Source organism: Argopecten irradians, chromosome 6, assembly GCF_041381155.1.
Source record: "Argopecten irradians isolate NY chromosome 6, Ai_NY, whole genome shotgun sequence".
NCBI lineage: Eukaryota > Metazoa > Mollusca > Bivalvia > Pectinida > Pectinidae > Argopecten > Argopecten irradians.
In genome coordinates, this window is record NC_091139.1 from 8,111,978 (window position 1) to 8,130,657 (window position 18,680).

General features: G+C 34.0%; 1 protein-coding gene and 1 long non-coding RNA gene across 2 annotated transcripts in view; one reads left to right on the top strand and one right to left on the bottom strand.

Moving 5' to 3' along the window:
• Positions 1–286: 286 nt before the first annotated feature.
• On the bottom strand, positions 287–17,194 carry LOC138324878 (uncharacterized). Its single transcript, XR_011208694.1, has 2 exons — positions 17,055–17,194; positions 287–4,453 (listed from the first exon to the last, which is right to left on the bottom strand). It is a non-coding gene; the product is annotated as an uncharacterized lncRNA (long non-coding RNA).
• Positions 17,159–18,680, top strand: part of LOC138324877 (grainyhead-like protein 1 homolog) — a 61,674-nt gene continuing 60,152 nt past the window's right edge. The window contains exon 1 of the mRNA XM_069270098.1: positions 17,159–17,296. Within this exon, the coding sequence (XP_069126199.1) occupies positions 17,244–17,296 (53 nt within the window). The 5' untranslated portion in view covers positions 17,159–17,243. The remainder of the gene's footprint in view (positions 17,297–18,680) is intronic.

Consider the following 18,680-nt stretch of genomic DNA (forward strand, 5'->3'; position numbering starts at 1 on the left):
ATCAAACCTACTTTTGATGCCTTATATCTTAGCTGTCTAATCCAGTGACAGCTAAAAATCAGTTAGTTCCAAAAATAGTCTGTGCCCTGTAATGTTGATTTTCATATACTTATTTTAACAAAACCCGAAACGGTTGTGGTTTTGTTGTTTTTAGTGATGTTGGTGTTTATGCATGAAGTTCTTTGTACTAGTACAGCACGAAGTTATCATTATCTGCATAGAAGTTTTTATAATATATTTTAGCAAGAATTTACTTTAATGCAATGACTAAATCAAAAGCCATATATACACTGCATAACTTTATTATGAGATAAATGCAATCAGAAGATGGAAAAGCATATCGCCATGAACAGTGTGAACATAAAGTGACAACATAGTCGAACTTCCAAATTTCATGGTGGACATAACGTATCGAAATACCTGGACGAATCCCATCAAACTAATGCCAGAAGAACATGAAAACTTCCTATGAAAGTTATACGGCTAATTGATGAGCTGCAGGAGCATTATAAACTAGGCTATGGCTTCATAGACAAATAGAATTCTTCCATATAAACATGACAGTATAAAATGACCAGAATCATTAAGTATTTTGAAATAGTTGTTTGGGTTGGATTAACTGCTTATGAATAACCAAGATCATTTAAGGACGTGACATGACCTTGAGATGGAGGAAGCCGGAGTACTCACATTGCAAACAGCGCCCATCGGTCAGTAACTGTCATCTGCCCGTCACCTGTGGTCCTTGTTGAATTATGTGGGGCCTCTTAACATTGAATATCTTGAAGCAAATATTGATCTATATAAAAAAAACTTACTATTTAGTAGTTGTTACCATCGCCAGCTGGCAATGTGCCTTCGATTTAAGGATATCACTAAAATAAGAACGATTGAAAGAAGTGATAGATCCGGGAGCTAAGTCGATTAGTCAATTAACGACATTATTCCATGTTATCGATATTTAAGATAAATATTTGAGATTTTTTTTTAATGGAAATTTAGGGCAATTACGCTACAATACGACTGATAAAAAGCATTTTATTGGCCATAGTGTTACCATAGTAATACCAAGACATCACTGAATACAGCGACATAATGTTTAAGGTAAAAAATGAAGTCCTCTAAAATTATTTGAAAATTATCTGGATTGTGTATAGCTGTAATTAGTATTGGAATAATAAAATGTCCTTTCTCCTTATACATAGGACTGTATGCATCTATGAATTTGTCTCCTCTCTAATAACTCAGAAATACATTTTGTGTAAACTACATTGTGAAGCATTTTCTCGTGAAATGAAGTTCGAAGTATTTGTTTTGCTTGATATTTAATGAACCAGAACATTTGTGAGTGACGTTAACTACGAACACGACACGGATGAGTGAACTATGATTGATATACAAGTAGAAACCTCATCAACATAGTGTAATAGTGTAACAATACAACATATACTCGCCTTCGGCTACTTAATACATGTTTTCTATGATATACTACACCTGACCTTGTCTAACAAATCATCGTAAACATAATTAAGATAGGAATCACTTTTCTCACGCCATTGACTTTCCAGATGATAAATATACTTTCGTTTGCCACATACTTTACTTTAAAGGAAATGAATTCAGTAATATCTTACCTTTGATAAGTGTGAAAGTCACTGACCTGTCTGAAATAGACCGTTTACCTATGATGTCCTGACCTTTGACCTTGAGCCTGAACAGGTATTACGCTGACTATAAGTCCCTTTGTGGTCTGTATCATACTGAGGCAATCTGTCACTGGCTCTCTTTGAAATTTGATTCTTATCGCATAAATCATAATATATTTCATCCATGAAAAGCTCCGAGAGAAACTTAGAGGGTAACTTAATTGAATTTAGAACATTAACGTCAGACGATGGTTTTAATACAGACGATCGTATGGGTTGTTTATGAAGTGTGTTAATATACAAGAGAATATACATGTACTATATTGTACATTTACAGGCAATACCAAAAGGCAAAGTTATTCTTTTCACGAAAAAGAAGGAAAAGTTGAACTTACATGTTTTACATTTATAATATCAGCCTCATCTAATATGTTATTACGTCAAAATTATTTTCTATATATGTGATATAATAGAATAATCTATGTGATCATTATTTTGAATCTGCATTGAAATCATTATAGAGTCTAAATATATCTTAATATTGAGATATATATCTGATGATTCATGTAAAAGACTTTAAGTCACGATAAAAAAAAATCTTGTCATTATTTTCGCTATGTTTTAATGGCAAGCATATGTTTTATCAGAAATAAAAATTAAAGCAATAACATGTGAGAATTATTATTATGTTTTCTTTGATATTCTGTAAACCCATTTCTCAAACGTCAGTAATAAATTCAGAAATATACCGAGTACAGAAGAAGGGGAAGCAAGGGTCGAAAATCAAAGTAAATTTGAAAACGAAAATATGCCAATAAAACAGACCACAATATATTGAAATTATTATTATAGTCAGATGGACGCGTTTGGTTTACTTTTTAATCTTGATAAAAGAAATACAGGAATAACATTGTATCCCATATTTCAAGTTTGTATGACAGGTCCTCAGACAAAAACATTTACACTCGAATTAATTGATGCCATTGGTTACTGCCGGGTTTCAGAGAGCACCAGTTCATCACGGAAGTTCTGTATGAAATGTTTAACTAACGTCAAGGGTCGTCGATCATATTAAGAATATTGAGCAAATATGCTCGTTTAAATCTTTACACGTTTGTAAATATGTATTTCAGAAAACATTCTTCCGTTTGCAAGCTAAAGTTAGGAAACAAATACCACTGCGGTGTTAGAAGTTAAGACTACACGAAAACCCTTCGTCAGGGATAGCGAGTACTTATAAGGATGTGCCTATTGGGAATACAAGATAACTGTGCAGAATATAAAACGGTGAGCCAACTGTCTTTCGCGGCTTCTAAATGTTAATTTCGCTATCTCAGCTTCAAAGCAAGTTCGCGGGGATAACGCGGAATGCAAATTTATTATAAATTCATTTCAATACATATTTGGTATTTATTCATTCGTGGAAATACACTTTTTGCGAATTCACGTAGGTTGCAAAATTTGGGAAAGTAAATTGCACACGAAAGACAGTTGGTTTCAGTATCGGAATGAGGGAGGGATACAATAGGAAATCGATATCTATCTCATTAGTTTCTAAATAAAATTTTGAAAATGTGTTTTTAACCTGGTCAATGATATCCTATAATCTAAAAAGACACCTATGCATGCATAGCAAGAGCAATAATATCCGAAGAGAAATGCAGTGTTCCACATAACTTTTCGCAGCCAGTGTAAATACATGTGATATTATATTACCTTATAGTGATTTGTATGGTGCATTATTAGTATTGGATAATAGACCCCAGTAATAAAAGTCGATGTTAGGTTATGTATGTGATGGCATTATTTGAAAAACTGATAACTAGTGCCCTACTTCTTTCACTGATGTAATGTATTACATTTTGACACTTGAGATAGGTGAATTCAACACTAACGAGACTGCCTATTATAAACCCATAAAGTGATTCAGAATCCCGATAGGTAGGATTTAATGCTTTATATAAATTCATTGTTCTCGTAATCATCTTTATTTAGGTAATACGGATGTAAAAATTATCAAACCAAAATAGGTAGAATTTATTTAAATCAGATGTTTCCTGTCAAATGCACATTGCTCTTGTATAGTCCATGTGTCTAGATGTTATTGTATGGTCCACGCTGTAAATTATAAGTGGCTCCGATGGGCGTGTGCAATGTATCTATCATACTCCAGCCTACCCTGGGGAGCTCAGCTCTGACACAACCGGTCTCCTGTTACAGGACTCTCTACTCGATCCTATCCAAGGTAGCTATAATATAAAGGAGTGAGTGTTGTATAATTATAGAGCGGGTCCGGACCTATTATACGGACCGTCTTATTAAATATTGGGGGTTATGGATATATAACCCACAAATAACCTTGGATTTAATTGGATATAAATGTTTGACCGTATTCCATTTTGTCATAGCTGTAGTTTTACTGAAGTTGACGTTATAATTTGTAACATAAAATCATAATCAATGGAATATATTATATACTTATAACATGAACAGATTCGAATGTATATTTGATCGCTGAATAAACTAATCTCAGAACTTACAAAATAATACCTATTCATTTGAAACAAAGATTTCATGTATCACACATTGTCAAAACAATCCTGTTCTGTGACAATAAAATCCAATGGTATTGAGTCTGTATAAAATAACGATCACTTTTCTTTCATCCTAAGTAATTAGCAGTAATTCAACCTTTGCCTCTGTCTTCCATAGTGGTGATGACTTGGTCTTGCTGGTGCATATTTCCAGTTTGGTTTCCTAGCCATTCTGTTTGATACTGTATGATGCAGCACTACTTCTTGTCATATCTGAAAAAAATAGTATATAAACAGTATTACCACTAAATGAAACATATGTACATTCTGAATTACGCACCAACACAAACTTATGGGATACAGTTCATCGTTCCTCTTTTGTTTCAACATACAGGTTTTGTATTACATACCATTGTTCCTCTTTTGTTTCAACATATAAATTCTGAATTACACACCAACAAAGGGATATGAGATATTGCTCATCCTTCCTCTTTTGTTTCAACATATACATTCTGAATTACACACCAACAAAAGGATATGAGACACAGTTCATCTTCCCGATCTATTATTTCATTATTTCATTATTGCTACTTCTCAAATTTTCTATTATCTTGAGTTCCCATGGTAATTTTCAAAAATATTTTCTACAGAAAGTCTTACAATGGTAAAACAGCTGCATGTTTTATATTCATAATTTAGCTTCATGTTGTGCTTATGAATAAATTCATATTCAGATTTTCTATACAGTTTGTGTTTGTGTATTATGTAGATGCTATTACGATTGATAAAAGGTGTATGAGATATGATTATACAAAAATTCAGTAATGGGGGATGACCTTATCTCATCTTCATAACAAAACACTAAATAGAGTTTACTAGTGGTGTTAAGTTTCTTTTCACTCTTTCATGCCATATTTTTAGTAATCAGTGGAACTTTGGTATGATTGACAGATATGGAAATTGAGGGAAGCCGTCAATATTTGTCTATAAAAGCATCGCAGAGTATGGCTTGTAATTGTTCAAGGGAAAAGAATTTCATTTTTTAATTTATACATATAATCATTCAGAAATTTTGAATCATATGTCATGTATTCTTCTCTGCCTAAACTATCTAAAATTATATCATATTAGTATATCTGTGGGTTCCCATTTATGTATAAATGGGTTCTATTTAGAACATCCAATTAATGATCATGCATCCGTGTCGTATTTGCCGCAAATACTCAGACGCAGACACATTATAATTAGACCAGGTGTTTGACATGGGATTACATTACATCGTCTCTTACTCCGTATACCTTACATAAAAATATCAGCAGGTAGGACAGACCACAGTGTTGTGTCGTTTCTTATATTCATATTATGCAGAGTCAGATGGCGAAATATAAAATATGTTAGTAATAAGAAATAAAATAATTGTGTCGACATATTCAGATAATCTCCATAAAATGTTATTTTAATCCATTGTAGCACTACATGATCATGTAGATGCTAATTACCGTTTCACCTGTCTGAGAATCGGTGAAGAAATGCATAACAGTAGGCAATTTTGTATTAAGGAATAATTCTTTTCTAACAGTAAGTCTTAAGCATGGCTAAAAATTGTAATTAGAGTCCCTGCTTAGGGCAAGACTCTTGACACCGAGAACACAACTCATCGGTAAACAAGGCATAGCAAAACATATGTAAAAAATTATCAAATTACCCATGAGTAAGTTAGCGTGAGTAGCGAAAACAGAACTATTGGCAACTCAGCATTTTAATTCTTTGAATAGATTTGTTCACGCGACAAAACAATTGCGTGAAGTTGTCTAGATTATCGTGACAATGGTGGCTTGTTAGAGCTGACCGGGTAGAGCGCTGAGGGGAAGGTTTAATACTATGTACAGTGTGTAATGCATATACTATGTACAGTATGTAATATAGACTCTCATTGAAGGGGTAGATAACTTATCTGCTTCTTCTGTATCACCTAAACTCCCAATAAAGCAGTGATGACGTAGGTATATACATCCAACATAACACCTTGATGACAATTAAAGACATATTACTACTTTGAAAGGACAGACTAAACAAAAATGTTGCTCCTGGTACAGCTGTCGAGGCTGGAAAATTTTGTTTAATGACAAATGCAACACCAACATTGTTTGTTCCTTTTCAGATGGTGATAAAAGTTTCCTTTAACGAATACAACTTCAAAATCGATATATTTCATTATGTGTTGGGTTTTCGTTAAAAATGTATTGTGATATTCTACAACTTCAAAATCGATATATTTCAAGATGTGTTGGAGGTTCGTTTATGATGTATTGTGATATTCTAAATACTAGAATATGAAGTAATACGATAAAGTTACTCAATGAATGGGTAAAAATTCTAAATAAGAATCGAGCTATGATGAATTTTACGAAAGTTATATAAAAAGATGCTTTGAAAAAGGAACGTATCATAACTCATAGTTCCGCCAGTTAATTACACTTTTGACGAATCATGTAAAAACGTACAAGTAATTTTGTAATCGTAATCGGCTCCGTCAAAGCGAAATACAAAAAAAGCAAAACCAGAAATAGAAGAGCATCATAGTTGTGTTCTAGGATAAATCTTCTTCAGATGAGTTCCTGGTCATATTTTTTTCTTATTGAAGTACATATTAACTCGGCTACCTTCAGAAACAAAATAGTAAAAAATGTTTATTTTTATGGCTGAAAATAATCAATTGACGTATCGACCAAATATCAGTAATAAATTTTCTTGAAAGAAGGTGACAGAGATAATCAAAGCAATAAACTTTCATGTAAGGTGTTTCTCTTTGGGAAAAGTTCATGCTTCCTATACGGCATCAATCATTTAATCTAGGGCGATGATTTTTATGGAGTTTTAGGTTTAAAGGATTTGGTCGAAACAAACGCTTTCAACTGTAATGTGAGAGCTAGGTAGTGCAATTTCTAGTTTCATCATTGCCTTCCTGAGATAATCCGGACCAGAGATCTGACAAAGGCAAAATCGACTACAATGTCATAACGTAGAATGTTAGATGTCCGCAGACAATAAATCAATCATATTTCTAAATTTAAATGCAGATTTTAAGATTCACTTTAATTTGTATTGTGAAACGTTGCATCAGTAAAATGTGATCTTGATATATGAAATATTTCCCCTTGGTATTCTTACGGATCTGCTGTGGTGAAAATTCAAAATTTTCTGATGACTTACATTTTTTCTTGTATATGTTTTTGGAAATAGGAATTCATACAAAAGTTAAAAATGTAATAAAAATAATATGATGGTTTTCTTGATTTTAAGCTATTATTAATCAAAGATGGCTTTTTGTCGTAAATTGTGATTTTACCGGAAATTCACTGTTTTGAGCATACACATGAAAAACTACAGCAATATTTTGCAAATTAGTTGTCTGATAAGTATGAATATTCGCAAAATTGACAAAATAAATGTTTTCTTTAAGACAATAATAAGATCACAGTCAGCTCATTATTTTTGCTTAGAACAGCTGTTTATGTTACCCTTCTATTTTTTAAAGATGAAAATACCTACCGTAGTTTTGGCAGATTCAACGCTCCACAGAAAAAGTTCCAATGACTGACTTTTTCTAAAATTTTGCACTTCAAAAGATAACAAGTAGCCGTTTCTAATAAAAATGTGTGCTTGATTTTTGTCCCGATACAAAATTTGTTATTTTTCAGCATTTTTTTTTTTTTGCTAAAAATTAAAATCACTTTATCTTCAATAAAATGTAAAAAAAATTGAACCAATGGGTTATGATTCCAACCTTAAATGCTTATCGTTTTCATCTCAGTGAACCTAAAATAGATTTACAGCAAAATTTTACTTGATAGAGCCAAAACTGTTGTAGCACCGGCAAGTTAAGTAAAAATATTGAAGTAAAAAAAAATGAGGAATTTTACCTCTCTAAAAAATGGCCGCCATATTGGTAATTTCTTTAAATTATTGTATAAGATATTCTACAAAAAATAGAAGTCTATTTTTTTTACATTTACCATATGGCAACTTGCTACAAATTGAGACAATTAGTTTTTGAAAATCACAAAAAAAAAATTTGATTGATGTTGAAACGAGATTTTTACGAGACTGAAACCTCACCAGAGCAGATACTTGAATGATCTAATAAAGTCTGTTATTTTTTTCTCTAAACGATTTGAGATTTAATAGCACGTGTTGCAATTTTAATAACTAAACCATGTATGTGATGAGGTTGGAGATTATAATCATTCAGCCAATCAGATTGTAACCAATATAGTAATTTACGTCGGCGAATACTTCGTCACTGAAATCGGACAAAAGAGGGGTCAGTAAAACTAGCTCATTAAAAACTACGTTATCTTATTACAATAAATTCAATCAAGTTTGTAGTGTCATAATGAAATATTGTATAGTTTAAGTTTCATGCTGGGTTTATATTACTGTCTGGAATTTCTTTTAAAACCTTTCACGATGGCTTTTGCTTCTGCACTACTTTACCGAAATTCGGCGAAAGAATCATCAAAGTTGACATTAAAGAAATGATGTCAAAATCATATAAATCATGAAACATGAAACTAGTTTCACAGCAATTACGATATTGCTCGAGATATATTAGCATAATTTGCGGCCATTGCATAATACTTCACCGGCATTTGACTTCTACCAACATGCCGACATGCCGACATGGATGATGCAGGAATAACATGTATCAGATTGCATGGATTATATCCAAACATGCTGACAGTAAGTCATAGAAACATTGGAGCCATAATATCGTCTTTCTGAAAGTTGTCATCGAAAAACGATCGTGCAATAAACAACTACACATTATAATTTAATGGTTTATCCGCGCAGTAATAGGTGTATATTTAAATAATATCTTTACATTCTGGAATTCTGAAAGAAGTGGGGCATATCGGGTAACTTGGAAGGACGACGACCTTTTTTAAAACATAAATTAGCTGCGCTAAGTGTTTCTCACATGCAATCCATTTGGCACCTCTCGTTAACCGCCATTAAATCTTTGAGGAAAGGATGTGGCGTGTAACCATCTGATTTTATCATAATATATGACTCGTGAATAAAGAACAGTATTACTTTTTACATCCACTGTAAATACGAAAATACGACACACAAGTTGTCTACATTTAACAAAACCTAGAAGTCACTAAGAAAAAGGCAAAAACTGAAAATACAGCATACCATTTTGTTTTTTACGAGCCAATGACACTACAGGATTTATGTGAAAAGCACAAAGGTGACAATAGCCGAAAATAATTGGATGGTGTGTCAAGGGCCCAGTTTCAGCAACATTCCTTCACTATAAAGAATCCCTTAACTCAAAATTTCCCATAGGAAACAATAACAGAAGTAAGGAAGAGCTCCTTAACTTAGGATTTCCTACTTAACTTCTTAGTAGAAGTTTTTCTATCGAGAATTTCAATTTAGGGAATTCCTTCTTAAAAAATAAAATTTAAGAATGGTGATAAACTGGACCCAGGATTTCCATACACTGAAATAATGCATTATAATTACTTTGTCTTTTTTGTTCTTTTCAAACAAATCCAACGGGACCACAAATAACCAAACTAAAGGTTTTACTTCCATTTTGCTGACTTACATGTATGTATCCTAGTGTTTTCCTCCAAAGGTATGATACTTTAATATTAGCCTTTCGGTTTGTACAAGTGATGTCTGTGATAGTTTTCAATAGCATGACAGAAAATTACAAAGATTTAGACATAGAGAGAAAATCATCGTTAAAAAAGGTTATATAAAGAAATGAAGACAAACTCAAAACTTAATTTTAAATACAGTACCCAAGACCGATTGAAAATTTTAAAAACTGCAAAGTCAGGATGACAAAAATTGTCAGTAAAATCATAAATACAAAAAAAAGAACATGAATTTTACTTTGCACAAACTATTTCCATGTGGATTACAGTAACGTCAATATATATAGACCATGTAGGAAAAGCATTAAAAGATGTGGAGTGTAAAATTTTAGATTGGAAAAGCGATTTGTAATCGGAAAACACACTTACAGCGTTGTAACTACACAAAGACGAACTATGAAGAAAATGACGATGAGTCGACCAAGTCATAGGCCAGAATACAGGGAGAGGTAAAGTATGGTATGGTTAAAAGACTATTTCATATTTGAGTATGAAGGATAGGGATATTCTTCCCGAGGGTCACAAAATGTTGTAAAACCCGAGGTTTGCCGAGGATTTTAAGACATTTTGTGATCCCGAGGGTGGAATATCCCTATCCTTCATATTCAAGTATGAAACAGTATTTTTCTCTCATACATCATCTCTCTCATCCGACACTTTTTCTTGTCTATGTAAATGACATACCAGACATGATCAACTTTACCATCAAATTATTCGCTGATGACGCAAAACTGTCCAAAGGAATCCACTCTGACCTTGACAGACTTGATCTCCAAACTAACATCAATAACATGCGTGAATGGACACCAAACTTGGTTGATGAAGCTGATGGTATATATTTTGTTAAAATTGGCATATTTATAAATTCAGGAAGAGCTATTAAAAAAATTTTAATATTTTTTCTTTTTTAAGATCTTTTTTAAATGTTGAAATCTTTTTTAAATGTTGAAATCTCTATCAGAAATATAGGTGTGGAATATAAATATTCATTATTGAACCTTCCTATTTAAATTTAATTTATATAAATTAAATGTAATCAATGTATTTGCTGCTTTGCGTTATGTTTAAAAAATATTAATCAATTTTAAAACTGTATTAAAGCCTTAAAATATTTTAACGACGAATGAGTAACTGATACTGGAGATGCTTTATCGAGGTTTCCCATTATTGCTATTGTAATTTAATCTACACTAGATAACAAAGGTTGAAGTGAATCATCTATTCTGGGTGTCAGTGTATTTGGCTGAAGAACTTACACAAACTGCCGATCAGCATCACAACACACTCAATTAGAATGTAGATACTATTTCTACCTGGGCATTCTAAATATGTGAAGGATAATGAACGATTGTATTGTTTTTATAGGTATTATCGTAGATTATTTCACTACATATTCTATTACATTTATCTAAACATGAAGTAATTATCCTACCAAGTCCTCGGAAGGTTACCAGATCTATATCTGATGAACGTCAGGTTTAAACATTATGTAATGTTACGTGCCAAACATCTTTGACAGTGGTATCCCTGTTGTTCTTGTGGTAAACGATAGCCTTAATTTTTCCGACGTCCGAGTTTTTTCATGGGTTGTTGAGTTCGACTTAAGCGTTTTAATGTGTCAAACTATAGATAAAATCAATCAACTGGTATGACACAACGAGTGCAAATACCTACAGAGTAACGATATCCTTTACATTTCTACAAGCATATTCTTTTCTGAATGTTTTTCGGTTAAAAAAATAGATGAAACCGAGATAACAATAATGTCATTATCCATATCACTTACGTATATACATGGACAAGATGCTCCGAAAGAGTTACCGTTATGTATTTATCGATCTCATCATCATGGTCACAATGGCAACAAAAACACAAGACACATCACAAAGTACCGAGAAATCTTACCCAAAATGACACAGATACAGAGAATCATTCTTGTCAGCAGTTACCATCTTTAAACAAGGTAATCGGAAAATAATGAAAAAAGACAGAAAACCAAATTAATTTGGACACATCATCAATTTAGTTTCCTGATGATTGGATGGAGGTACCGGAAAGTGAAAATGTCAATTGGTGGTAATATGCATGCATGGTAATATACCAGATTTAGTTGTATGGGGAAAAGTAAACTGTCCACAATGACTTGGTAGGTTGACTATTAACAGTCAATGTCATTTAAGACAGACCCCTCGTGAATGTGGTGTGATGCATGCGTGTGTGGAGGCTGAACACTTTCTTTTGGAGACTGCAGTAAGTTCGTATTGTGAGTCTTTGTAATCGCGAAACTTTTTTTATAGTGCTATCTCACTGAAGCGTGCTACCAGAGACAGAGAACAACCACATCCAGTCTGGTCACATTCCTGACACCTATTAAAGCAGTCGTTCCATTCCTTTATGATGTCGCACAGAACATTAGCATAAACTACCACTTGTATGGACTGTGATGTGTCTCGGCTAGGGAACAGAACCTAGAGGCTTCCTCACTGTGACGAACGCTCAACTCATAGTCAGACATGAGGCAGTGAAAGGAGACGTTCGGAAGAAGAAAGGCAATTGGATTAAATGAAAAGATAAGATCCTAATATTATTAAAATCATGCAATGAGCGCAGCAGGTACGATTCTTACACCCACCTCACAGAGCCATCCACAAACACTAAGATAAGGACACAACAGTTGAGAGATATAAAAGGGATGAATATTTGAATTTCAACATTATTTCTGTAGAATACAAGAACAATTATATATGTTTAACGACGATAACTATATCATGATATATTATCTCTAGCCCTGAAAGTATGGAGGCCAAATGATACAAAAGACATCTACTTTTACTGTTCTATCGTTGGTCTGAGTGTCTTGGGCTAGGCGTATTATAACAATACACCTAATTATAATTTGATTTGGTCAGCACTGCTTTTGTTACTGTGTTTAAAATGTTAGTGAATCCCATTGAAAATGTTAGTCTACAGATTGGAGACCCCTTATTGTTTGTAAAGTGTAGCGTGTCATTTAATATGCAAATGGCAATGTGTCAGTCAAACAACGTGAGATGTGAACTGGCGAATGTAATTGTTTACTCTGACAAACAAACCCGGGTGGTGAGAAGGACCTAGGTCACGTGACTACAGACACGAGACAATGATCTGTGACATCACTTCTTGTTGCCTTATTATGGGGTTTATCAGATAACACAATATAAAGAAACAATTTGGAGCGGGAAATATTGCTAAAATAGCCGTGAGAATTATCTGTTGTATATATATATATATAGGACAGAGGGGTGATCACTTCTGAGGTGAAGGTCACTTACATTGTACAATCAAGACTATAGGTATATGTATTCAAATCTACAAGGTGCTGACATGTCCACGTCTGTTAAGTATGTATAGTGACTCCATTGTTCTATTGTTTTGTATTCTTGCCATATTCATTCGGAACAAACATTGGCCTTTAATGACAAATACAATTTTACACCTCGATAAGAGTGCAGTGTCGGAATATATATATAGATATATCGTGCCATTCTGTAGCACGCATGCAACTGCTCAATAGGACCCTCGTCAGTGATGGCTATTGGCCTGAAAGTTATATTTAGAATCCCAGATAGTATTACTGGGAAACTTTGGAAAATATTTCTGCAAACCTTCACTTCTAACAATGACTATTAACTTGACCTACCTACTGGAGCAAAATGACGTGTTCATATTACTCGACATAAACACAACACACGTTTCCTGACTCAATAGACATAGCAATACCCCAACAGTGATGTATAGAAAATCATTGTCGCTGTAGACATCCCCTACTGGTACTGTTAAAGAAATACAACACAAGTATGTAATTGAAATTGTACAGTGTAAAGGGTTGAACAACTCAGAGAAACTTTGTCTGACATCATGTAACATACCTCCCGTCTAGTCACCATTACAATGTCCCTTCTGTAGAATTTTACCCGTATAAAGTCGATCATATATTCCAATGGAATAATAACTTTAAGTTGATCCAGATGATCCAGAGGAGTGAACGTTCACTGCTTAATCGACAATGCATGAACACTGATTTGCCAAACTGACAATCAGTTACCGATTACAGAATTAGACTCACTTTCATAATATCCACCTTCAAGCTTAGTTTAAACCTGTATCTCTTTGAACCGATTTCAATACCACATTCTGATATGTTTTCTCAGAGAGATAAATGCCAACATAAACATCAATAGAAGAAGTAAAAGAAGGAATACTGCTGCTTCCAATATATTTCGGAAGAAAATGCAACACAGATTCCAACTGAGCCTCATTTGAAACCATTGAATGAAGGTAGACGGTCACATGGATAGTCTTGCAGACCAGAAACAAATATACATAGGGATTGGAAACTCCTTTATTGTCTTTCCTTGCGACAGAGGGACCTCAGTTTTATTAGGAATGAATACTAGTAACTACTTTTAAGTTTATTCATTTAACATGATATTTGTGCATAAACATTAAACAGTATATCATGATCTGCTATGACAGTATTTCCGATTAATATGTTTTAATATGACCTTTGAAAACATAAAAATAAGCAATTGTGTGAGTATATATAAACCCTTAGCACAAACAGAAAAACATTTGCCGATCGTAAAAATGGTGGAGTTGCCGATCGTTTCTGGGCAGACTTTCTGTGAATTAACACTAACCATATATACTATTTCAGCTTATACTTTGGGCATCTCGGTTATTGGATAACATCACTTTTCCAAAAGTGTATTTAAACTCATTACTCTTTAACGATGCTCCATCGCTGACAAATGGATTTTTTTTATTATCAAAAACAGGAGATTTAGTATTTTTCTCCAGCTACAAAAGTTACTCACTTTACATCATTACTCATTTGAAAAGTTTGAGCTTCTAATTTTACTTCAAGTTAACGCTATTAAAAATAATTGATTGCATCCCAAAAAAATTCCGAGGCACTACGGTCTTTATGGAATGAACTACTTGTTGCGGATACACCAAAAGCAAGATAGATTATTTTATATTTTTGTGTTAATTAGACATATATATACATGATTACACACAAATTATTGTTCATATAATGAACATCGTTTATGCTCTGTCGGCGGTGGAGCATCGTAAACGTTGGTGCCAGAGAACAATCAGTCCACCAAATGTTTCGTGAGGTTTAAAGAGAAGCATACAGCTGCAAGACACCATGATCATCCGTCACCAATGTTAAACCTCGCGCTTTTATGACTTTCCCAAGAGTTCCTTCATCATAGATATTTCATATCCGATTAATGCAAGTCAGAATAAACAATCGTATCTATACGAGGTCAAGCTATTCATTAATTCATTAACAAGTAAGGATGAATTCGAATCTCTGTAACTGAATGCAATGAATGTTTCACTCATTTACAGAACATGGTCATGATGAATGACCTTCTGTTAACTTCAAAACAAAGCAAAACAAATAGAAAATGTATGAAAACGTTACCAACAAGACCTAGTCCTCAACATAGAATAAACGATTAAACATGAAACAATATTTAGCTCTCCCCCCCCTTCAATTTATGAAACCTTTGTCGTAGTTTCAACACTAAAAATGAAACAAAACTAACTAACCAAATTTTTTCTTCTGTAAAAGTACTAAACATTAACGTATCAACCACTAAACTTGCCTCCTCTATAAGTACTAAGTATTAAATAATCAACCACTAAACTTGCTTCCTCTATAAGTACTAAGTATTAAATAATCAACCACTAAATTTGCATTCCCTGAAAGTACTGACCATTAAATTATAAATCACTAAACTTGCCTTATCTAAACGTACTCATCATTAAATTACCAACCACATGACGGATGTCCTTGCCCCATTGTCAACCATTACTTCAAATGAAAACAATTTCGAAATGAAAAAATGACAACCAGGTATTGGTTGAGTTACGTATAAGGTTTATTAACCATTGTAGAAAAAAGTCCATACTGTCACGTACGGAGGTTAATAGTAAGAAAATAACATTGATACAACAAATCTACCTTCTGACTTGATAACCAAGGAAAACTATGGATCAAATGTCGAACTGTTCCCATATGAAAATAAACAAACTATTACTTATGTAGAAATTCCCCTCGCGTACCACAGAAGATTACATGAATCCTGACTTTCACTATTTGACGTTCACAATTTTGCAGTGTGATACTTTCTGTCATCTGAAATTTCTTGCACATTATATCACTGATACCTCATTTTGTATATTACGGGTATTCTTGTCCTGATTTGACCAAGATTTTTTGCGCCTGTTGCCATATATGATTAAGAAGACGCTTGTTTCTTGGAATGCCTGGTCTGTTTTTGTTGTTGCCGTAATGTTTATGTTTTGTTTACATTTTTCTCACGTTGATTTGATCTTACTGTTTTGTTGGCGTCGTTATGTTTATTTTCATGAATCGATTTTGTTGACAATGTATATCAATTCGCAACCCTTACATTTAAACCGTGACACAGCTTAGTTCCTTGAATCATGTGCTCGTTCTCCACTTGATGTTATTGTTTTCACGAGAATGACAGGTGACAGGCCTTTGTTTACTTTCACTCTTACATAATTTATATTTCGATCATCTCTTTGAATATTAACGCCCCGTGGCGTCTGAATATTTAAGTGACGATTTGGACAAATACAAATACATGCGCTTGATAAAATATATCATTCGCAATTATTATACATAACTTGTTCGCCGTATTTGTTATTGAACTCTTGAATGCTTTCAATATTTTTGTTCGTATACTTTTTTTAATTACATTCATTATATCATAAATCATATTCCCTTCGCGCGCCCCTGTCCGCGCCTCACAAGACTTCTAAAACATGTTCACTCATGCTTGACCAAAGCATTACGGCTCCAATGCACTAAGATCTATACGCTACAAGTTCACCACACACACACCGCCTTCCAAGCCTTGTTGACAACAGGCACACATTTTAATCCAAGCACGAATGAATATTAAAAATGACTGAAATTTTATTCAGGCAGAGGGAGTCGTATACAATTGTTTTACCCCAAAGTCACAGACTGTAGGAACTGACCAATTCCAATGTCCAGTAAACGATCACCCCAGTAGAACGTGCGCGGAGACTAGTCACCCTAGCAAGCCCATTACTCTATACAAAAGCCTATTTACCTGTGGGACGATTCGCTCTATGCCACTGGTATTTACCTGCATGCTACTGTAGGTCGACGGTCGTATGTGTCGCTTTTCCCTGCGAGTCCCAGAACACATGGTGCTGACACGATGGAGTTTATCATGGCAATGAATGTCTGGGAGTAACATTGGACTAGAACAGGTTTAGTGAATACCTGATTTACTAGAGAACTTGAAATACTAGTTTTTCCGGGTTTGGACACAATGAACGGGAGACCAAACGCAGCCAAAGAGGCCACGAAACGTAGATCTACCAGGTGAGTGGGTACAGCATTAATCGTTATTGATAATTGATATAGGTCGTGTTGGAACCCCCCTTCCGAAAGGAAATGCGATATTACACCATGGATATATTATAATGTGATATTGTGTTTATGTTGTGTGCGGTTCCATAATATCTGTGGTATCCATGAATATTGTAATGTGTATTGATCATGCTTGGTGATTGGAAATCACAGGAGACAATTTCTTGTTGATTTTACACGTGACATCGTTCTAAAACGATACGATTTTTCACGAGGAACTTACCATGAAGTCTAGTGTCATAATATTCTATTGAACACACGGGATTTATTTATACCAAACTCACCGGCTAAAAAGTTCATTGGTATGTAAATTATTGTATGAAATATGGATCACACCTTTACGTTTAAATAACTTACATTCAATGTTACCTGAGATAGCTTATATGTTACACGCTATGTTCGCCGTATACAGTGTTGTGATGTCCACAAAACACGAGAAGCACGCGTGCATCGTGTTGTAATAACTGATGTCAAAAGCCACGCGACTGTTTATGTGTTTATAATTATTATATATTTAGTATATATACTGTAGATATACAGAATGTTTATATTTTGTTCGGAGTCCAGTATAAGCACGTGGGTTTTATTACCAACCGACTCGACCCAGACCCATTTAAACTAGAATTGACAGTAAGGCGTTCCAAACCGTCACGGGTCACTTCAAAGGGATGAAATACCCGTTACCATGGCAACAAATACAACTAATACACACTATCACCTGTACTCAGACATATTAAAAATACATATTTCGTCATGTCGTGTCATGGGTGGAGATTTATTTTGAGATTCAGATGAGAGGGGTCTAAATAAAGCTTATACTTACTCATAGATCGAGACGTAAATTTTACAAAAAAAAAAAGAAATCTTTGTTTTTACTCCCGCCGATTGATTTGTCATTGAAATCGTTGTTCCAAACATATGGTATTCGTATGAAACTTGATTTACAATAACCCGTCTCACATATAATTTATAATTAAACCACGATTTTCAACGTTTTCGGCTAGAATAAGTTTCATGACAAGTTCATGAACACATTTTCTTGTTTTGAGAAGAACATCCGATTGTTAAGTTTCAGACATATGACATGTCATGGCCATATGATATCTGAACATTGTCCTACTAATGTATTGTAAATCTAATAATGTATATATATATATAAGTAAAAACTCGTGTCAGTCCATTCACTATATATCAAACTCTCCAATGTCTTAAAATTAGACACCGTCTCAGCCTCTGAAGCCGATGTTTGGCGGAACCGACCGGGCCTGTCGTAACAAGTCTTTTGTTTTAGCGTGACAAACAGACTAGATCGTCTCTCTCGGGAGATCGATACCGG